This window comes from Amblyomma mixtum, chromosome 10 (genome assembly GCF_055824585.1).
Source record: "Amblyomma mixtum isolate Tamu chromosome 10, ASM5582458v1, whole genome shotgun sequence".
In the NCBI taxonomy this organism is placed as follows: domain Eukaryota; kingdom Metazoa; phylum Arthropoda; class Arachnida; order Ixodida; family Ixodidae; genus Amblyomma; species Amblyomma mixtum.
The window spans coordinates 23152271-23174964 of record NC_143021.1 but is presented as its reverse complement, the minus strand read 5'-3'; the positions used below and the strand labels follow the sequence as shown (position 1 = coordinate 23174964).

Sequence of the window (22694 nt, the reverse complement as noted above, 5' to 3'; positions counted from 1 at the left end):
CTTTGACAGAAAGTGAGGGAAAAGGGTTGTTTTTTCTTGTTCACAAGTTCATGGCTTGCATTACTGCCTCTCGCTTCAGTTCTCCTTGACGGCGGAGTGCAGCTTTTGTGGCTGTAAATGGACTACAGCTTTCAATTTCATCAGGAGGCATACTCTTCCACTCTGCATTCGATGACCCATCATCCGTAATCGGAGGCACAGTATTGTCCCCGGAGTTGATGCAGAGATTGTGCAAAACACAGCATGCCAGTATGAATTTGTTCATTTTGTCGACAACAAAAAAGTCAACGTGCAGCAACTGGCGGAACCGACCCTTCAAATCGGCGAAAGCATTCTCTATCCGAACGCGCGTACCAGACAACTTCATGTTGAATATGTTGTCTCTCTCGGTCAGGTTTCCATAATTTTTGAAAGGAGTCAGTAGAAACTCTCTGAGCGGGTAGGCAGCATCACCCAGAACATGAAATCTTCCATCTGCACAGACCTGTGCAAGCTTTCTTGAGAATCTTGATTTTGAAAATATTCGGGCATCGTGAATTTTGCTGGGATTTCCCACGGTAACTTCCACGAATTTCTTGCTGTTATCACAGCATGCCTGTGCCGTCAGTGAGATGGTCATGTGTCTGTTGACATATGTTGACCGCATCTTGTTCGCCGGGCAGCGGATGCTAATGTAGGAGCCGTCGATGCAACCAATGGTACCAGGCACGCCAGACACCTGCATTCAGAAACAAAAGCTTCAAGTCAAGCTTAGTTTACCTCTTTAACCACCCATAGGCTTATTTTTCGTGTATGCATCTTCTTGCCAAAAATGTACTAACAAGGAGATGCAACTCTGAAAGATTCATATATATTACTGACCTTTGTGAATTGTTCGATATGAGGGCATATTCTAAGCCCGCGTTATTTTCAGACACATCCAACTGGCTGAAAATGTGTTTTAACAATGATATAAATTCAATATACATGCTTCCCCAGGGCTTTCCACATTAAACTGTTTTTATAATGTGGCCACCAACCTGGCACTTTGAAAGCTAGTCCACATTTTTATCACCTTGCTCAAGTGCTAATTTGTGATTTATTATGTTTTTGCACTTAGCGGTATTTTGCAATATTTTTTATTTTCTCACTTTAGTGGCATGTATATATAATGTTCTTTTAACAAATAATATGCAAGCTGCATATTATTCACAACATTTTAAAGCTAGGTGAACAACTGCAAATCTGGTTATGTTACCTGTCTGCTAATTTCAGCTGCTTGATCATGCTTCTGTTCGAGTACTTCATAGTGCTATTGACTAATATATCTTGCATTCTTTTTTTTTGTTTTATGCTCAATCATTGTTTACATACTTCTTTCATGTCTCTTCACTGTACTACTTGTACCTGATAGCCAAGAGAATCTCAGATGCATTTGTCATGGAACAGTGCATTTACCTGACGGCTAACTGCACTGTGATAGCTGGAAATGAAGAGTGTGTGGTGTTCAGTATTTTAAGCATATGCTATTCTATTATACATGCATTAGCCTAGAATGCTGTCTGCAGTTTATTACAGTTAGCAGAAGTGAAACTTGTTTTTGTACTATTGTTGAGTATTTTTGTTTTCTTCGTGTGGAGTTACTGGGATGGTTGTGCAAAGAAGCTGTACTGTACAAGTTGTATGTGTAATAAACCATTCTGAAAGACTTTCTGAGGAGTAGCCTTACTTGCTCAAAGTTTCTCGCCAGCTGTTCCAAGTCGGCTGGAAATGAAATAACGGTCTTGGCCATTTCCAGCAGGTACTCCAACATGCGCTCAATAATACGGAACGCAGTCGTCTCGCCAAGCCCAAAACGCCCAGCAACGTCCCTTATGCAGGTCTTATTTGCTGCATACCTGAAAAGCAGGGAAGAAAATGTTAACGTTATGATATGAATGCTAAATGTACAAATTTCAGTAAACTGCCGGACTTTCGAAAATCTGCTTTATAGCTGTGAAGTTGACAATCTGTATTATGCATGCATGTGCACTTAATTTCAGATATAGCTATGGTTGAGAACACAAACGCATGGGCGAATGAAAAAGTCGCAGGTGGTGTACAAAACACTGCCGCGCTTTGTTCACTTGGGACACTGAGGCTGCGGGCACAAAAGCTTTCTTTACTGTTATTTGGCACATCGTTTATACTGCGAATGGCTCACACTGCATTTGCTGAAGATGGGTGCAGCAACTGAGCTGATGCGCGCTGGTTCACCACCAGTGCACCTGAAGTTATCAAGTTCGTCGCGCACTTACCAAAGGAAAGTCAGGACGTGCTCCTCGGCTGTTTTGGCCGGCGAACCACCGTTGTCGGAACGAGGGTTCACGGGGGACGCCTCAAAACCTTCGGTGAGCAACATCGCCACTGTCCTGGACACACGAAAGTTCCTGCGGAACTGTACAAAAACATATATATGAACTGCTGTACAAGGCCGGACTGCATATTCACCGCATTTTTTTTTTCATGCACGGAATAGCGTACGTACTTACCTCTTCGTCAGAATACAGGTGCACCACGTTAGTGATGTAGTCCATCACTTTAGGGCGCTTCGCAGGGGCTTCTACGAAATATTTCTCGAAAAATGCCTCTACGAGGAACTTTTCGTTGTCGCTGCTGCTGTCTGAGTGCTCGGATTCAGATTCCGACGAGCTCTCATCAGACAAAGCGAGGAGTATCGCCATTCCATGCGATGCCATGATGAGAATTGTAACCGCCAAGCCGCTATGATGGAGAAGACGCAGACGAGATACGCGCACCAAACGCGCGCGAAAGAAACAGCGCTCAGTGTTTCCTGCTGACATTCCTGCGCGCACTAAAAATAACCGAAAATTACACGTTTGTTTCGGAAGTGACGACATCGCCGACTACAGGTTCCGGTGAGATCCGCCGCCGGTCGGCGGATCAACCTAGTGCGCTCCGTGTTGAACGGAGTTGCTCCAAACGACCAGCGGAATTCGCGCGGTCGGTCCAGGTCGACCAGTGGAACTCGAATTCGCCGCCACGGAGCAAGAAAAGCTGCTCCAGCACGACCAGTGGAAATCGCCATAAGAAAGCAATGCCTACGAGCATTCCCCCCTCGATTCAAGAATGGCCTTAGACTGAAACGCGTTCTGCTGCGCTCTTTCGGGTGGTAGCTATGCTTGCTTCTCTGTGGCCTGCTACAAGCTTCGCTCGTCCCTCAAGAACTACCGCAGCGTCGCCACAATGGGTCAGGTGGCTTTCGCTGTGTCTGAACTCGCCGAGTCATTCTGGCCTTCGTGCGGTGCCTGTCGCGTCTGGCGTGCCGCGGTGACCGTCTCGGCCGATTGAACTGTTGGCTAGCCTTTAGCTTTCCGTTGTCTTCGGCCCGTACTGTGTCTGTTCTCAGGAGAGCAAGCTCTCGCTTGGTTCTCCCTGCGCGCGGCCGCCTTCTGAAAACTGCCTTAGCAGATCGGCCCTGCGCGCCTCCCTTTCTCGCGGTGTCCTCGCTCTCCGCATCTTCTCTCTGATGCAGCACCGAGCCGCATTTCCCACTTGATTTTGAACAATGGGCTCGTGCTTTCGGCGAGTCACCGCATGTCGTAGTATCTGACTGTCTCATCGGCACTTTACTCTCTCCTGAGCATAATGTGCTCTCTCGAGGCTTGCTGTTCGAGCTTACGACACTAACGCTCTGGCCTGCAACTTGACCTGAACCACGCTGTTCGCCTAACGTAGCGTTTTTGTCCTGTGCTACCCTCTCGATCGCAGCAATCAACCTCACTTCTCAACAGAGCATCTGCCTCAGGGTTAGAGACGGCCGCCTTCTTCCCGGAAAGTGCACGCTCCTCTGGGCTCAAAACCGCCGCGCTGCACCTTTCCTTACTGCTAGCATTACTGCCCACATTATCCCCTCAGCCCTCACGGCTTGCGGATATGCACTTTTCGCTAGCCTTAGTGCTTACACAATCCCCCGAGCCCTCGCGGCTTGCGGGTCTGCACTTTTCCTCATTCCTAGCCTTAGTGCTTACACTATACCCCGAGCCCTCACGGCTTGCGGATCTGCACTTTTTCTCATTGCTAGTCTAAGTGCCTTCACAATCCCCCGAGCCCTCGCGGCTGGCGGATCTGCACTTTTCTTCATTTCTAGCCTCAGTGCCTACACTATCCCCCGAGCCCTCGCGGCTTGCGGATCTGCACTGTTCTCTAGAATTTTGACCTAAATCAGCGGTCGCTGCTGCTGAAGTAGTCTTTTTTTCTAGAGCCAAACCTGCCCTATCCCGGCACTTCTTACAGCCCTCGTGTCTTTCGGCGACTGAGCGGTGCTCCTAAGTCGGTCGCTGACACTGTCGTGGTGTAGCCTATCACAGTCACTTTGGGTTTTGAGATCGACCTCTGCGGGAATTCGGACGTATCGGAGGAGCGCACTTTTAGCTTTCGCGTAATTTTTCGCATCCTCGTCCGACAGGCGCGCTAATATGTTGGCGACTTCACATGGGAGGACACCCAGCAGCATTACTGACCAATAACCCTGGTCCAGCTGCTCCTCCGTACAAATTCCTTCAAACTTTTCAAGGAAAGTCCCGATATTACCGCCTGTTCTGAAAACTCTTAACCTAGATCGAATACTTTTCATTCTTACGAGGTTAAGTTGACGTGTGATTTCCCGCAGCTCCCTTTCCCGCTCTTGTCGAGCTACTTCATCCCACTCTCGCATCTTTTGATCGAGCTTCCTCTTTTCTTCATCGTCTCGCTTCTTTTGTTCCCGTGCCTTCTCTAATTCCTCCCGAATGTACTCCCAACATCCGACTATCTCCTCCGCGTCTGCACCGCTTGCCTCAATTGCCTCAATTAAGAGCGGTTTCCTACGGATAGACCCACAATCAATGCCCAATTTCCCGCATATCAAAACCAGGTCCGGCTTGCGCAGCTTTTTCCAGTCCATGTCTGCTCCCCAAGCGACGGCTAGTCTCTAGTACTAGTGGTCAGAGAAGATTCCCAGGCAATCTCTGGAGCCACATTGCATTACCTAGGTTTACAAATTCTAAAGATGTACAACCTGGCAAAACTCAAAAGAAACAAGACCATGCACTTACCCATACCGGAGCCAGGACGCCGCGCAGACCATCCCACCGCTGCCACCAGTTGATGTGATCGGGGATCGGGACCAGGGTCTTCAACGCATTAGGACGAAGCAGCCAGACTACGGAGGGAAGCCTTCGGGAGGAATAGCAAGCTTGAAGGTTTATTTTACATTTTGTACAGTAGCAAGGAGACCAAAGTCAGAAAATGGGGGAGGATGATCTGGCACACCGCAGATTGCTGCTTAAATGCAGTTCAGATTCCCCAGGCACCCAGCTAGGGAATCTGATCTCTGGTTGAGCGTCCAATGGGCTGCTAGCGTCTTCTTAAGCTCCGCCCTCCCCACGTGATCGCGCACACCGCACAGACACACACACACGGGCAAGGAGGAACTTGGCGTCTCTGAGTCGCGAACTGGTTGACCAGGCCTAAAGGTCGTTCCTGCAGTGTGGTGATCCTGATCGATGGGGACGCGTACGCTGACCGCTCACACCGGTGACCTCTTCAGTTCGGTGGAAGGGACAAATCAGCCGTGTCGCCCCTCTGCTTTGTCTGCTGCCCAGGGCGCACGCGGGCAATGAGTTAGCGGCGCCGCCGCCCCGCCGTCGTCGCCACTGGGTCTCGTCGGTCAGTCCACGGGCAGTCCGGGAGAAACACCGCGCTCAGCCTTCCCGGCGAAGGGGATTAGACGCCTTTGTGTACGCCGGCGCCGTCGCCAGTAGCTGCCCCACGCAGTGTCTCTTTTGTCTCCCCCGAACAGCAGCGCTTTCCGTCGCAGTAGCCTGATGACGCCGGACTGGCTCGCCTGTTTCCGCTGCCAGTCCCCAGGAGCGCAGTTCGGCACCAGAGCTGCAGTCAGCATCGCCGGCGAAGGGGATTACAGCCTTTGTCCGCCGACGCCGTCGCGAGAAGCCGCCCCCAGGCACCCTTTTCCTTGCGTCTTCTCCGAAAAACAGCAGCGCTTCCCGAAGTGGCCTGATGGCGCCCGTCTGGGCTCGCCGTTCTCTGCTGGCTGGGCCTCCGATCATTACAGGATGCTCTCCTTTCAAATGAAAATTCTTAGCAGTATTAGAAGCATACCGCATTGGACAGAGCGGACAATTATGCGTACCTTTATGTGGTGAAGCTGTTCCATGACGCTCGTGGTCGCACAGATAAGCGGAGCACCGTGAATGCGAAATGCGGCCGCCGTCCACCCATGGTCCACCGTTCTGCCGCGGCCGCCCCGCGCCAGCGACAACACATGGGGACGATCCGAACTAGGGAAGTCTAGGGATTTAGCTCGGCGGAAGTGGAAAAATCCAAGCAACACTGTGCTCTCTGGGGGTTACTCGAGGTTATTGGCGGCGGTTTTTAGCCGCTCCCTTCTTTGCTCCGCACTCTACGGGGGGGGGGGGGGGGGGGGGGGAGGCCTGTGGGGGCGCGAGGAGAGAGAGCCGAGCCGGCTCCGCAGGTGCCGCAGGGAGGGGTCGCTGACTCGCCCGATATGCGCCTCGCACGTGTGCTAGTCGGCGCCTTCAGCCGCCCGATCCCTTTCTCCCCGCGGCGGGAACGAATGGCTCTCCGCTTTCTCTCTCTCTTTCCCTCTCTCCTGTTTCCCCTTTCTTCCCGCTGGCGCTTGTTGGAGAAACAAAATCAGGCTGCGCGGAATCTCTGCGCTGTCGAGACGTCTCTTCGTTTGCTCTCGGACTTACCTGACGCGCGCTACAATTCCTTTATTTAGTTACTCACTCACTCACTTTACCTACTTTTACTTAATTACTTTACTTACTTTGCTTGCTTACTTTACTTACTTACTTTTGCTCGCTTCAATGCTTGCTTGTTTGTCACCAACTTTGCTGGTCTGCTGCATGCAGGCATCGCTGCCTGCCGTGGTCTTATCTCTCCTTGCGCCGTTCCGCTATGCTCGCTTTCCTTTCACGCAAGTTTTCAATTTGGGCTGCCAGCCTTGAAATCTGTTTTGTCTGTTTCGTTCTGCTGGCCTGCGCAGTCCTCGAGTAATAAAAACTTATCGGTCCGAGAAGCGCGAACAATCAGCAAGTGGAGATGCTGCTCGGGTCAGAACAAGCGGATTAGTGCCAAGTAGCAGGCGATGATGAGCGGGCAGTGCCGTTTGACGGAGCGCTCGCGATACTGGGACATACAGTCGGCAAGCGACGATTTTTATAGGCTCTGATCTTCCGGATTAGGGCTTCTGCACTAGAAAGCTAACTGAATTTTCTATGAAAGCTTCTCATCCTTTGTTCTACACCTGCTTTTTAATACCGGGCTCAGGGACTCCGCAATCGCTGCTCATCAGTCTTCAAACATTACCAACATCAGCAAGTGCAGAAGGAGAGCTGTTACTAAGCCCCCTTGGGACAAAACTGTCTCAGCCCCTCACACGCAGAACAAGTAACGCCTTCTGCTGCTTCTGGTACGTACAGGATACCACCATACCCCTTCCACGCATCGAAGGGTTCAAGCTAAGCTGATTGCAAAATTTTCCCGCTAATTTAAAGCCACTGCTGATGTTCGAGACGCTCTCTCAATATGCGGACGCTTTACTGCGCAAAGAAAGGCTCTTTTATCTCATTTTCTCCGCAATCCCAACGTGGCATCCTCGGGGCTAGGTACTGTCTAACGAAGAAAAATCATCCCCAATAAATTTTCCGACTCATTTGGTCTCACTGCGTGCCAGCCGTCGTCTGCAGCGGCGGCCATCGGGGGCGCCGCCGTCTAACGCAGTAAAGCATGAAGGGCGTCATGTAGACAATATCGAGCTCGAAGTCAGCAACGCCCAGCGGCAAAAAATTTAAGTGAAGGAAGCAGCGCAAAAGACAATGGTGGGACACAACGCAGGCACTGAACAACTAAGATTTATTGTCAGACGAGGAGCGTTTATGGGTTACACAAAACAGAAAGAGTAGTGCCCCAGTCCGGCTATTAACAACTGATAAAGAGAATGAAGGGTACCTTTACCGTGTCAGCTTGAGTATGAAAACAGGTCATTCTTTAACTGGCAAGAATATCTTAAAGACTGCAACAGTGAGTAATATGGCAGTGCACTGTGCGGCGTGCGGTATCTGCATTCCATTCCTGGAGACGTGCAACATAGCAATAACCTACAAATAAAAGTGCACACGTGAGATATACAGGGTGCTGTACATTCAGAAGATCGGTCAAGATTGTGTCAGTACCTCGTCGATTGTACTGCACAAGAAAGAACTTGCTTACCTGGATGACCACTTTCGCACATGTTGACCCTTTTGTCTTTCATTCCCTTCCGTCACCGTTACTGTACAACACGATGCACCATCTTTGCTTATTTCTCTCTCTTTTTTTAGCTGGGAATATCAGTTTTACCTTTCCTGACAGTTTGTAAGTTTGTTTGCATACTCCATCTGACACAATAATGTTTCCCTTCGCGCTGCTTACCACCTAATAGAAGCCCGACTGGCGCACTTTTGTTTCTGTTTGTGTCACTTCCCTTCACTTGACTTGATGCACCAACTAGCCCGACAAAAAGCCCAAAAACATTGCACGTGTCGTGGGCAGCGTTTCCCCGTGCGCAGTCTGCACTGGCAGCCTTTGCGGACCGAAGCGATGCGTGTGTATCCTCAGAACCTCTCTGCGTCGTCCTGTGCTTCACGTGCGGCGGCCGGCGGCTCATCGACGACGCCCAGCGAGGACGCCAGCGTCTCGCGCAGCACGCAGCCTCCCATCGCGGCGGAGGCGCCTAGCGCGGCCGCGTACGCCAGCGCCAGCATGGCGGGGCCCAGGGCGTCGCGGGCGAACGGCTCCAGTGACGCAGCCGCCCAGCTCAGACACTGGAAGGCGCTCACGCCGAACGCGCGCAGCCCCGTCGGGTACGTCTCGTGCAAGTGCAACATGCACAACAGCACCTGCAGTTCGAGAAAGATCGACGCCGCCAAATGAACCCTCGCTGTCTTCAATTACGAGGGGCCATAAAAGGACGTTTCTGTCCTTCCGAGGAATCCGAAGCACCGGACTGCAAAACACTAAAATTGCGTACAGGTGGCGCCAAGTGGTCATTTCCCTTTTACACTAAGTTTGGCAAGAATACCTGCCTGACTAGACGAGCATTAATCGGAAGTCCACATCGCATGCAATAAGTAGCGCAGGGCAGACCAGGGGCAAGCAAGGACACACACGAGCGCTAACTTCCAACAGTTTATTGTGAACCGCAGGGCGGTAAGAGTACACGACGTGGCGATACGTCGCGCAGGCACAGGAGGACCAGCAATTTAAATTGTTTCTCAGATAATCTAGTTACTTTCGAGATAGTCCAACCGACAGTCTCGCGATGCACAAGTCACCTACGCTATCTATGGCTTCTCCTTAAATGATTTCACGGTTAAGTTTGCTATGGTTCTCGGTGATGACATTGCATGCTTCATAGATAGGTACACAATCTTCCTAGTTTCTACAGTGCACGTCAAGAAAACCACCTCTTTTTTCTTTTATATTGTAACGATGCTCACGTTGACCTTCATTCAGACACCTTCCACTCTGACCTATATATTTCGTTCTCCATGTCAGTGGAATGCTGTACTCAATTGTTTCCATACATTCAACGAACTTAGTTACTCGCTTCGTGGTACACCCACCATTTTTCGCAGGGCCAGGTCTTGCCAACTTCCAGAGTTTCTGCATCTTATCAGGAGCTGAAAAAATGGCTTTGACGTTGGCTCGTTGTCGAATCTTTTTCAAACGATGGGACAAGCCATGAATGTGTGGAATAATAGCAATATTTTGCTTAGCTGCTGAAAAAGGAGGTGGGACATTGTCACAAAATTCGGCGCAATTTTGGAAACAAAGAAGCAAAAACAGCGCCGCGCGGACGCGTCTCGCCGGCGCGACCCGAAAGGGAGAGAAGGAAACCCCCGCTGGGCGCCTGTGTGCGTGTGAGCTCTCTCCCCTCCACCACCGCTCACCGATGCGGCGTGCGCCGAGAGAATGAGTCATCCATGCGGAAGATTTCTCTCGAACATGCGAGTCGGTTCTACTGCTGACCGGGGGAAAAGGGCGTAGCCTTGGGTGCACTAATTCACGTCCCCTTCGCCCGTCGGCGATGGCGCCACGACAGAACTAGCCAGAACCTTCTCGAAACGTCTCCCGACTTTGACCAATGAAAACGCGCGGCTGGCGAGAGAAAGGAAGGGAAACTACACGGGAGATGCTGCGTGTATGTGCGCGCCTACTTTGGCGCCTAGAACAAACAGACGTGGAAACGAGCCTACAAAAGAAGGACGTTGACCGCTGTCAAGTCAGTCCGGACCGCCGTTTAAGCTTCGTCGAAGCGCGCCCGTTCGACTCCCGGGGAAAACACCACCCGGCCAGCCACGGACTAACGAGGCAACGTGCGCCAGTCTGCGGGACGGCATCGTCGTGGAACTCAGGTCGTCGGACTGCCGCAGTGCCCGGTGAACAAATTGTGTTTTGGTTGTTTACCTTTCTCTCTTGTGTTAGTGCACGTTAGGTGCAATATTTCCTTTGTATTGTACTCTCTCCGAGTTTAACATTGCACGAGTTGCATTGTTTGGTTAATCACTTTGTATGTGTTTGTAAGAGTGATTGTGAAATCCTCTGTATCGTCTCATTGCTGTATAAACTTGTTTTGTTTGTGAACCTTTGGCTCCGACCCATTCTCTGGCTTGCGACCAGCGAAAGCTGGGCACCGAACGCCCAAAAACCTCTTGTCACTTGGTGGCTGGTCTCCGCTGAGCTTGCCACGCTGAGTCGAGGGCATCTCCTTCGAGTCCGAGACCGCTGCCCCCACACGCTCTAAGGGTGTCTGGGAGCTTCCCACTAAAAGTGCACGAACTGTGGGTGACAGACATGTAGAGGGGAACAGATATGCTTCAGAAGGATTCCGGCAATACTTGCAAGGACATGCATAGGAAATCCTGCGTTAGTTAGCCTGAGGACAGGACTTTTTTTATGGCGTTAGAGACGCATAACTTTGTAATTTCCCTCTTGACAAGTTTGGAATGCGCAGAATAATATGGGAGCAGTGGCTTGTTGCCGCGTGCCTGGTATTTGCAGTAAATCTGATTGTCCTGGAATAAAAGGTTGATATCAAGGAAGGATATCAAGGAAGAGCAGCGATGGCGTAGAGGTAGAGCATCCGCCTCGCGTGCAAGAGAACCGGGGTTCGAGTCCCGGTGCCACGCAATTCTCCACCGGATATAAAAAAAAACACCGCGTGTCGATGGAATTGCATAACCAGGCTTGGAGTGCGGCCTGATTTCGGTGACCAGAGCCGTTAACGCACTTCCTCATCAGAACAGGATTTGGCCACCCTGGTGTAGTACTTTGCCACAACCTTCTATGAACAAACCAATTAACCCTCGGCCCTCAGTCCCCAGCGGCTGCGGAGCAACTGACCAAGGCGGCGGTCAGATCTGTGACGCAGCGGAGGGTGCTAAGAATCTCTGTCTCCGGACAGGCCGCCATTGGAAACTGAACCTGGCAACGTTTAACGCAAGAACCTTATCTAGTGAGGCTAGCTTAGCAGTGCTGCTGGTGGAATTAGCCAGTATTAAATGGGATGTCATAGGGCTTAGTGAGGTTAGCAGGACAGATGAGGCGTATACAGTACTAAAGGGCGGGCATGTACTGTGCTATCGTGGATTAGCAGATAGGCGAGAACTAGGTGTGGGATTTCTCATAAATCAGGACATAGCTGGCAACATCGAGGAGTTTTACAGTATTAACGAGAGAGTGCCAGCTATCGTAATTAGGCTTAATAAGAGGTACAAGCTGAAGGTGGTGCAGGCCTACGCGCCTACATCAAGCCATGATGACCAGATAGTTGAAAGCATCTATGAGGATGTGAAATCGGCAATGACCAAAGTAAAATCACAGTACACTGTACTGATAGGCGACTTTAATGCAAAGGTAGGTAAAAAGCAGGCTGGAGACAAGGCGGTAGGTGACTATGGCATAGGTTCTAGGAACAGTAGGAGAGAGTTATTAGTAGAGTTCGCAGATAGAAATAATTTACGGAATATGAATACTTTCTTCCGCAAACGAGCAAACAGGAAGTGGAGGTGGAAGAGCCCCAATGGTGAGACTAAAAATGAAATATACTTCATACTGTGTGCACACCCTGGCATCGTAGAGGATGTGGATGTCCTCGGTAAGGTCCGTTGCAGCGACCACAGAATGGTAAGGTCTCGTATTAACTTAGATTTAAAGAGGGAACTGAGGAAACTGGTGAATCGAAAGGCTATTAACGAGTTAACATTAAGAGGGAAGGTAGAGGAATTCAGAATGTCGCTGCAAAACAGATTTTCCGCTTTAACTGAAGAAGACGACCGTAGTGTTGAAACAATGAATGATAATCTTACAGCTATTGTTACAGAGTGCGCCGCAGAAGTAGGTGGTAGGATGGTTCGACAGGATACCAACAAGCTATCTCAGGAGACTAAAGATCTGATTAAGAAACGTCAAAGCATGAGGACTTCTAACTCCACAGACAGGATAGAACTAGCAGAGCTATCTTAGTTAATAAATAAGCGCAAGGTAGCCGACATAAGAAAGTTTAACATCGAGAAAATCGAGCATGCTCTAAGGAATGGAGGTAGCCTAAAATCAGTGAGGAGAAAACTGGGCATAGGTAAAAACCAGATGTATGCGCTAAAAGAGAAACAGGGCAATGTCATCAGCAATATGGATAAGATAGTTGAATTAGCCGAAGAGTTCTGCACAAATCTATACAGTAGCGAATGTAATCATCAAGTTACTGAGGGAGGCAGTCGAGCACAGCAATGGGACATCCCGCTAGTAACGAAGGAGGAAGTAAAGAAAGCCTTAGGAGCAATGCAAAGAGGGAGACCAGCTGGTGGGGATCAGGTAACAGCAGATTTGCTGAAGGACGGAGGAGAGATTGTGCTACAAAAACTAGCCACCCTGTATACGCAATGCCTTGTGACATCGAGAGTACCAGAAGCTTGGAAGAACGCTAACATTATCTTAATTCATAAGAAAGGAGACGTCAAGGACTTGACGAATTACAGACCGATCAGCTTATTGTCCGTTGCCTACAAGGTATTTACTAAGGTAATCGCTAATAGAATCAGGACAACCTTGGACTTTAGTCAACCAAATGATCAGGCAGGCTTTCGTAAAGGATACTCGACAATAGACCACATTCACACTATCAATCAGGTGATAGAGAAATGCGCAGAATATAACCAACCCCTATATATAGCCTTCATTGATTACGAGAAAGCATTCGACTCAGTGGAAACCTCAGCTGTCATGCAGGCATTGCGGAATCAGGGTGTGGGAGAGTGCTGTGTGAAAATATTGGAAGATATTTATAACGATTGCACAGCTACTATAGTTCTCTATAAAGTCAGCAATGAAATTCTAATACGGAAAGGTGTCAGGCAGGGAGACACGATCTCGCCAATGGTCTTCACTGCCTGCTTACAGGCGGTATTCCGGGGTCTGGAGTGGGAACAGTTGGGGATAAGAGTTAATGGAGAATACCTGAGTAATTTGCGATTCGCTGATGACATTGCCTTGCTAAGCCACTCAGGACAAGAACTGCAAAGCATGATCAATCAGTTAGACAGGCAGAGCAGAACAGTGGGGCTAAGAATTAACATGCAGAAAACCAAAGTAATGTTCAACAGCCTAGGAAGGGAACAGCAGTTCGCCATTGGTAGCGAGGTGCTAGAAGTAGTAAGATAATATGTCTACTTAGGGCAGGTAGTGACCGCAGATCCGGATCATGAGAGGGAAATAACTAAAAGAATAAGAATGGGGTGGAGCGCGTATGGCAGGTTCTCTCAGGTCATGAATGGTAGCTTACCAATATCCATGAAGAGAAAAGTATATAACAGCTGTATCCTACCGGTACTCACCTATGGGGCAGAAACGTGGAGGCTAACAAAGAGGGTTCAGCTTAAGTTAAGAACAACGCAGCGAGCTATGGAAAGGAAAATGATAGGTGTAACGTTAAGAGATCGGAAGAGTGCGGAGTGGGTGAGGGAACAAACGCGGGTTAATGACATCCTAGTTGAAAGCAAGAGGAAGAAGTGGGCTTGGGCAGGGCATGTAATGCGAAGGCAAGATAACCGCTGGTCCTTAAGTGTAACGGAGTGGATTCCAAGAGAAAGCAAACGTAGCAGGGGACGGCAGAAAGTTAGGTGGGCGGATGAGATTAAGAAGTTTGCGGGGATACAGTGGCGGCAACTAGCAAAGGACAGGGTTAATTGGAGAGACATGGGAGAGGCCTTTGCCCTGCAGTGGGTGCAGTCAGGCTGATGATGATGATCAAGGAAACGGATACTGTCCCCTAATGGCAACTCATGAGTAATGGCTAAAGGTGAGGAGTGTGTGCCTACGAAATTTAGTGTGTTAGTGGCAAGTGATTGGAAGCAACCAGGATTGGAAGCAACCAGGGTCAAGGAAGATTAAATAGTCGTAAAAGTATCTAAAAACTTTTGTTACGTTTAAATCAGCAAAGTGGCTGGAAGGCGCTCTGTCAAGCTCTGGCAAGTACAGATCGCTCAGCACAGGGGCAATACAAAACCCTATACGTATTCCTTTTTTCTGCAGATATGGCGACCCGTCCCAATGAATTAATGTGGACTTAAGATAAAGGCTTAAATGTTCCAAAAAGCCACTGCTTGACGTACCGGATGCATTGTGGACGAAAATGGCTCCAAACTTGTCAATGCGGGTTTAAACACAATAAAGCAAATTAACTTGCGGCTATGTATAAAACAAATCCTTAATATCTAAGAGACAGCTCTTAAACACTGGAGCGGTGGAGACTTTACGTAAGTTATGACAGCATTGGAGTCATTGACTAGGAAGGGATCGTTGATTTGCGATAGGCTGAGCTTTTCTTGAGGGAAAAGAGCAATACACTTTTGACAAGTGCCACTATCAGAGACAGTCGCCCGGAAAGGAACATCAGTCTTGTGCGTTTAACACTGAAGAAGATGACAAGGTGATCCAATTTGGAGGATTCTATGCCCTTTAAAACTTTTTAATAATAATAATAATGATATCTTAATTTGTGTCGTAGGGTACACGGTCGACACTGGAGGCCGGGAGTAAAAGCTGTCACAAACGACAGCTTGACAAAGCCGCAGGCCCCCATCCATTTGGCAGCAGTACAGTGGCAATGCTTATATGCAAAAAAAGATACTATACACAGTGCAGCTCACAGTGCACCCTGACAAATAAATTCCATTGTCTAGACAGAACACAGCATAAAATTTTGTGATATACGGCATAAATTAATAGATAGAACATAGAACAGAACATACAGCCTGATGGATGGAACATAAAATTACCGTGGCTTAAGGCATGAAACAATGACACATCAATTCTATGAACTAATAAGAACAAAATGCACAGGCGGTTACAGTCTAGTAAGGCAAGAAAAGACTAAAGATTACAGTTCACTCGTCAGGAGCAAATAGCATGGATACAATACAATAAAAAACGGGTAGGTAAACATGGTCAAGAAGAACTCTAGTTTGGGCTAGTTGGTTCATGATTCAACAGGAAAACGGCGCAAAAGACGTGGACAAAAGAGACAAACACAACACAGCGACAAAAGGACCAACAGGACAGGATGGCGCTGGTCCTGTTGTGAGTGTTAAACATGGTCACTTAGTGTAAGGAGAAATTATTCAGTTATAAGGGATATGGGTGTAGAAACAAACTCAAGTATCAAAAACAGAAAAAGAAGTGTAATATCGGATTTTCAGTGACAAGCAGGCATGCTCATTTGGACATGTAGTATTTTCTGATTTCTTTAAATGTATATAGTTGTAATTGTACATTTTCGTTATTCAATTTATTCAATAACCTCAGCAACTGATTTTGCAATGTTTGATGACCATATGTTGTGCGGTATGTTTTTACCATCCAGTATTCGCTGTAACGGGTGACATGACTCGGGGTGTTGTTTTGTAGATTCGCTAACTGTTTTAGGAATGTACCAGCATTCTTTACTTCCAATTTATAAAGCTTACTCAGCCGGTACTCATATATTGTCATAATAGGCATCACATTGTATATTAAAAATATTTCACGTGTGTGAAAGCGAATATGTACATTGTCTACTTTACGAAGAAACCTTTTGTGCAGTATATGAAGCTTTTGTACATTTTCCTTTGTTGTAGACGCCCAGACTGACAGTAGTTTAACCTTGAGGAGAACAGGGAGTTATAAATGGCCAGCATAACCTTTCGGGGTAGAATATTTCGATTGCAATATATGACGCCTATAACTTGAGAGAGTTTTGCTGCTAGATGGTCAATATGATAATCCCAGGATAAAGTTTCATGAAAAATAACTTCTAAGGTTTTAAAAGTAGGAACAATTTCAATCGGAATAGAGTGTAAGGTTATATTTCTGTTTACTGTTACATTTCTCCCCTTAGATCTGAACAAAATGCATTTAGTTTTGGACACATTGATCGTCAGGCAGTTTTTCTGAGTCCATTCCTCTAAAGCAAGTAGTGTAGATTGTGCGGAGTCACATAATTTTTCAATATCTTTTCCTGCAAAAAAAAAATGCTCGTGTCGTCGGCATAGATTGTTGACATTGCGCATGTGCGCTGTTGTTTCGTGTGTGTATATTATGACATGCTTCTTCCTAATAAAAAATCAGTTGTAAGTTCAGAGCTGTGTGTGTCTTGTCTCCTTCTTGGTCTGTGTGTTTGCGCTGTTGAACCATCACTATGAGTCTACACCAACTAGCCCAATCTGCAGTTCTTCTACATATATAATAAATTTTGCTGTAGAGGAAGTGCTTGTAATGTCATTTATGTACATGTTGAACAGGAATAGACCCAAAATACTGCCTGCGGTACACCAGTACGCACCTTAAGTTGTTCAGAGACCGAGTCAGCTATTCTGACTATTTGTTTTCGATGTTCCAAGTATGATCGTATTAAACGTATGGCTTTGTCAAGAAAACCATACCGCTGACATTTCAGAATTATTATTTCATGATTTATGAGATCGAACGCTTTGGAAAAGTCTAAAAATATTCAAAGTATAAAATTACCTTGCTCGAAATGTGTTAAGTTATGTTCTTTTAGTGTCAGAAGAGCAAATTCTGTACTTAGACCTCTCCGAAAGCCATACTGAGAGTTTTCCAGTTAGTTCGGCGCCGTCTATATTCAGTTTCTCAATAACATTCGGTGATGCCTTATAATTCAAAAGTGAAGCTAATCTCTTCCATGTGACGTGTGTGGATCCTGGCTTAAAATCCAGATGATTTGCAAAATGTTTACGACATGCTGTTGCTAAGTCCGTGTTCAGGCGATTTCGATAGACTTTAAAATCTTTATATTTACTTAGATCTTTAGTTTTGATAAAGAGATTGTAAAGGTAATTTTTACAACGAATCCTTGTTCTCAGTTCAGCTGTGACCCAAGGCTTCCTACTCTTTCTCTTTTGTTTAATACGCACTTCAGGAAAGCTATCTGCGTATACAGGCTGCAGTATTTCAAGAAACGTATCATAAGCTACGTTGACGTCATAACTTTCTAAGACGTCCTTCCAGGATAGTTTTTCTATTTTTTTCCGAAATACCGAAATGTTTTGTTCGGTAATATGTTCGACTGTTAGTGCCGGTCTTGACAGCTCACTCCGTACATATAGAAGTACAGAAAGGTGGGCAAGTTGGTTATTACTATCCATGGTAAAACAGCGCGGAAAAACACGAGGAAGGAACAAAAACGACAACACGAGTGCTGACTTTCAACTGACGATTTATTACGCACATGTGTACATATATAGCATTCCCGCCAAACACTAAACAGAACAAAAAAAAAACACAGCATCATCACTGAAAATATTAAATCTACATATCTACAAATGCATGCACCAAAAAAGTGATTTCGCGGTTAGCCAGTGATAATGAGGGCTTACTAATGCATGCTGTACCCCCTTTGTCAATGTGATATGCCTCTACTATTTCCCTTACTATCTGATCCTTATGTTTGAAGATGACGGATGTCTGATGAAGCAATGGGGCGCACGTGTGCTCAGGTTGCCTGCAGTGAAGCGCCAAATTCGAACCGGCTGCCTTGTCCAAAGAATTATGGTGCTCCCTCAGGCGTTCGTTTAGACATCTCCCAGTCTGGCCAACATACCACCCACCGCAAGAAAGGGGAATCTTATAAACAACACCCTCGATGCACTCAACCCTCCTCTCTACGTGTGCTGTGGTACAACCACCACCGATCCTCCTTCCTAGTAGGGCCTCTCGCTTCCGCTGCACAGCTCGGCAAATGTTGCTTAATTTTCTGCGAGACGAAAATACCACATCAATTTGAAATTTTCGCCCCACTTTCTTCAGACGGTGTGAAAATGCGTGGACCTATGGGATGACAGCTATCTTCCGGCGCTTTGAGACTTCATTCGCCTGAGGAATACGCTTATGGTCCGATTTGATTTTGGCCACCAACCTTTCGCATAACCTTCCAATAGTTGCCTCAGGAAAACCAGCGTGCTTAAGCCTGGAAATTTGGCCTTGCACGCCTTCCTCAATACGATGGACACACGACTTGGTCAGAGCGGCGCGAACACAAGACAAGGCGATGCCTTCCTTTACCAGCTTGGAATGCCCGGACTGAAAACTGAGTAAGGGCTTTACGGAGCGAGGCGAATACAACCAGCAAACGTGTCCGGGCTCAAGTCTGAGCTCCACATCCAAGAACTGAATCCTACCTTGTTTAACGTTCTCCATGGTGAAAGCAAGTCCATGACCATTTCTGACAAATGTGTTCACGACATCCTGCGTGCATTCTTCGTTTTTTACAAAAACGAGGTAATCGTACACGTATCTGTGTACTTTCAGTACGCCGTCCGGTAACTCTCCTGCAATTGGTTTGTCAATTCTACTAAGGAACAAGTCACTTAGCAGCGGAGCCACGCGAGAACCAATGCATATCACGGAACGCTGTATAAACACACCTTCATTCCATTCAACAATGGTAGACCGGATGTACATACACAGCACTTCAAGAAAAGCATCAACAGATACACCGCAAACATTGCGGAAGCGCACTTCATCATTTTCCTCACTTATACATTCTCTTACAAAGCGCAGCAAACACTCATGAGGAATCGAATAATATAGATCATCGACGTCAACACTGAACACATGACAGTCACCAGGATTATTGTTCTGAAGGTACTCCAAAACGACCTCAGAGTTTCGCGTTCGGAAAGGGTCTTCAAAAGCAAGGGAAGCAAGCACCTTCTGTAAGTAGCTGGAAACAACCAGCTGCCACGTTCCCCTCTCCGAAATTATGGACCGAAACTGTTCGTTGAGTGGTGCAAGACAGCTGACCGGCACACTGATTTCCTCTGGAACAAGGTCCGCCGCTCATTGTCTGCGAGCAAGGAACGCATGCCTGCCTGTACTGGAGGAAGGGTAGTGGTCTTGGATGACGCTGTTGTGGAGGAACGCCATCGCAAGACTCTGGAGCTGGGACCAAAATTCTGTTTTGAACCTCGGCTATTACCAGTTGAAGAGTTGGCCTTGTCAAGGAGAATCGCTGGGCAAGTACCCGAAGTGCAACGCCAGCAGTGCGTCTCCGAGTGCTTCTCGGCTGTTCTAGGTTCCCTTGGCGAGCGTAAAGCTTCGAAAGCGTTTGGAGCATTGGTGAACCACCTGGCTGCGAAGGACCTGAGACCACTGATAGCAGACAAAGAAGGGTGGTTTGTTGTGATGAAGGAGAGCGTGTTCTCGGACAAAGCGTTTGCTGCCATTTCCAAGAATTTTCGACAAGTGCAAGAGAATGCCGCAAAAGTTAAGAGACGTGCCGTCGCCCTTCTTAAAAAGGTTAGTCTCGACCGTTTGCGTGAGTCCGTAAAGAAGTCGGAACGCAGTACGCTTGAAATATTTTTTACGGTTAAAACCCACAAAATAGGTTTTCCGTTTCGGTCCATAATTTTGGAGAGGGGAACGTGGCAGCTGGTTGTTTCCAGCTACTTACAGAAGGCGCTTGTTTCCCTTGCTTTTGAAGACCCTTTCCGAACGCGAAACTCTGAGGTCGTTTTGGAGTACCTTCAGAACAATAATCCTGGTGACTGTCATGTTTTAAGTGTGACGTCGAGGATCTATATTATTCGATTCCTCATGAGTGTTTGCTGCGCTTTGTAAGAGAATGTATAAGTGAGGAAAATGATGAAGTGCGCTTCCGCAATGTTTGCGGTGTATCTGTTGATGCTTTTCTTGAAGTGCTGTGTATGTACCTCCGGTCTACCATTGTTGAATGGAATGAAGGTGTGTTTATACAGCGTTCCGGGATATGCATTGGTTCTCGCGTGGCTCCGCTGCTAAGTGACTTGTTCCTTAGTAGAATTGACAAAGCAATTGCAGGAGAGTTACCGGACGGCGTACTGAAAGTACACAGATACGTGGACGATTACCTCGTTTTTGTAAAAAACGAAGAATGCACGCAGGATGTCGTGAACACATTTGTCAGAAATGGTCATGGACTTGCTTTCACCATGGAGAACGTTAAACAAGGTAGGATTCAGTTCTTGGATGTGGAGCTGAGACTTGAGCCCGGACACGTTTGCTGGTTGTATTCGCCTCGCTCCGTAAAGCCCTTACTCAGTTTTCATTCCGGGCATTCCAAGCTGGTAAAGGAAGGCATCGCCTTGTCTTGTGTTCGAGCCGCTCTGACCAAGTCGTGTGTCCATCGTGTTGAGGAAGGAGTGCAAGGCCAAATTTCCAGGCTTAAGCACGCTGGTTTTCCTGAGGCAACTATTGGAAGGTTATGCGAAAGGTTGGTGGCCAAAATCAAATCGGACCATAAGCGTATTCCTCAGGCGAATGAAGTCTCAAAGCGTCGTAAGATAGCTGTCATCCCATACGTCCACGCATTTTCACACCGTCTGAAGAAAGTGGGGCGAAAATTTCAAATTGATGTGGTATTTTCGTCTCGCAGAAAATTAAGCAACATTTGCCGAGCTGTGCAGCGGAAGCGAGAGACCCTACTAGGAAGGAGGATCGGTGGTGGTTGTACCACAGCACACGTAGAGAGGAGGGTTGAGTGCATCGAGGGTGTTGTTTATAAGATTCCCCTTTCTTGCGGTGGGTGGTATGTTAGCCAGACTGGGAGATGTCTAAACGAACGCCTGAGGGAGCACCATAATTCTTTGGACAAGGCAGCCGGTTCGAATTTGGCGCTTCACTGCAGGCAACCTGAGCACACGTGCGCCCCATTGCTTCATCAGACATCCGTCATCTTCAAACATAAGGATCAGATAGTAAGGGAAATAGTAGAGGCATATCACATTGACAAAGGGGGTACAGCATGCATTAGTAAGCCCCCATTATCACTGGCTAACCGCAAAATCACTTTTTTGGAGCATGCATTTGTAGATATGTAGATTTAATATTTTCAGTGATGATGGTGTGTTTTTTTTGTTCTGTTTAGTGTTTGGCGGGAATGCTATATATGTACACATGTGCGTAATAAATCGTCAGTTGTAAGTCAGCGCTCGTGTTGTCGTTTTTGTTCCTTCCTCGTGTTTTTCCGCGCTGTTTTACCATGGTCCGTACATATCCTTTAGTGCAAAGGAGTATCGGTAAGTGGTCACTGAGGTCTAAAGAAAGTACTCCCGACCTAAGTTTATCTTGACTTACATTTGTAAGAAACCTGTCAATCAGCGGCTGCCTGTTACAAAGCTCTTTTGCTTTAGTTTTCAGCTTAGAAATAGACCGCTTTCAATGAGGTTCGAAAGTATTAGCGACTGCTTCCAGGGCGTTTGCAATGGACACCCCGTGGGACATGACACCAAAGCCGCCCTCTTTGTCTGAAGGCAGCAAACAAAGCTCGTGGTCCCTCAAATCCGAACCAACTCGTTTTACTGACACGTTCGGCGCTGGGGCTTCTTCATGGATCAAGGCGTCCACACGTTCGGAAACACTGCGTGGGGAATCATCTGCAGAGGCACGGCGAGACGCTTGTCGTACAAGCGAGAGGGGTTTCGGCGCAGTCCTGCTCTTGTGCACGGCAAACTTTCGACCCTGTGACAGGACCTGGTGCACGTCCTGCGGTAGGCTCACACGTTCCAGCGACGGGACGGGAAATTTAACAAAAGTTTTTAGATACGTTGACGACTATTTAATCTTCCTTGACTGTGATCCTGGTTCCTTCCAATCACTTGCCACTAACACACTAAATTTCGAGACAGAAAAGGAAAATAGCGCTGCAAAAAGGCGTACACAAGAAAGACTGACACAGGACTTGCGCTAAGTTCATCTGATTTTATTTACTGCAAAGGCAGCAAATATATAGAAAATTCAAGGCATGCGCAATAGAAACACCGGTACAACAGCATCACAAAACAGTTCAAGATGTGCTATCTCAGTCTTGAAAAGGCGGACCGAGGTACTCACGCAACCTAATCGCCTCTTCCTAATGACCGCGCGGCCGAGCACGCACGATCGCTAACTAATCTAGGAGGTTCACATCTTTCGCAGCACTGCGCTGAGTGCTTCGCGTGTAATCGTGCGGCAGAACATGGGCCGGGGCAAAAAATATGCCAGCAATTAATGCAAGGAGTGTGAGCCACGGCTTCGGGAGATAAAGATTCTGGGCAGGAGTGGAGATACGAAGGCGC

General features: G+C 47.5%; 2 protein-coding genes across 2 annotated transcripts in view; both read right to left on the bottom strand.

The window, feature by feature from the left end:
* Positions 1-502: 502 nt before the first annotated feature.
* LOC149325351 (uncharacterized) lies at positions 503-2570 on the bottom strand. The gene is made up of 4 exons (XM_089562694.1): positions 2511-2570; positions 2277-2416; positions 1689-1877; positions 503-718 (listed from the first exon to the last, which is right to left on the bottom strand). Exons 1-4 carry the CDS (start codon positions 2553-2555, stop codon positions 616-618), a joined length of 477 nt encoding a protein of 158 aa, XP_089418820.1. The 5' UTR covers positions 2556-2570; the 3' UTR covers positions 503-615.
* A 6090-nt stretch (positions 2571-8660) lies between these two features.
* Positions 8661-22694, bottom strand: part of LOC149325349 (solute carrier family 22 member 6-like) — a 213799-nt gene continuing 199765 nt past the window's right edge. Inside the window, exon 3 of the mRNA XM_089562702.1 lies at positions 8661-8945. Coding sequence (XP_089418828.1) covers positions 8661-8945 — 285 coding nt within the window. The remainder of the gene's footprint in view (positions 8946-22694) is intronic.

What these genes read in the sequence shown, in the direction of transcription:
- LOC149325351 (XM_089562694.1), bottom strand. Translation starts at nt 2,555, where the DNA reads ATGGACTACATCACTAACGTGGTGCACCTGTATTCTGACGAAGAG. An exon ending in ACCTGTATTCTGACGAAGAG is followed by an intron (nt 2,417 to 2,510) that starts GTAAGTACGTAC and finishes GTTTTTGTACAG; the next exon opens with TTCCGCAGGAACTTTCGTGT. An exon ending in CACGTCCTGACTTTCCTTTG is followed by an intron (nt 1,878 to 2,276) that starts GTAAGTGCGCGA and finishes CCTGCTTTTCAG; the next exon opens with GTATGCAGCAAATAAGACCT.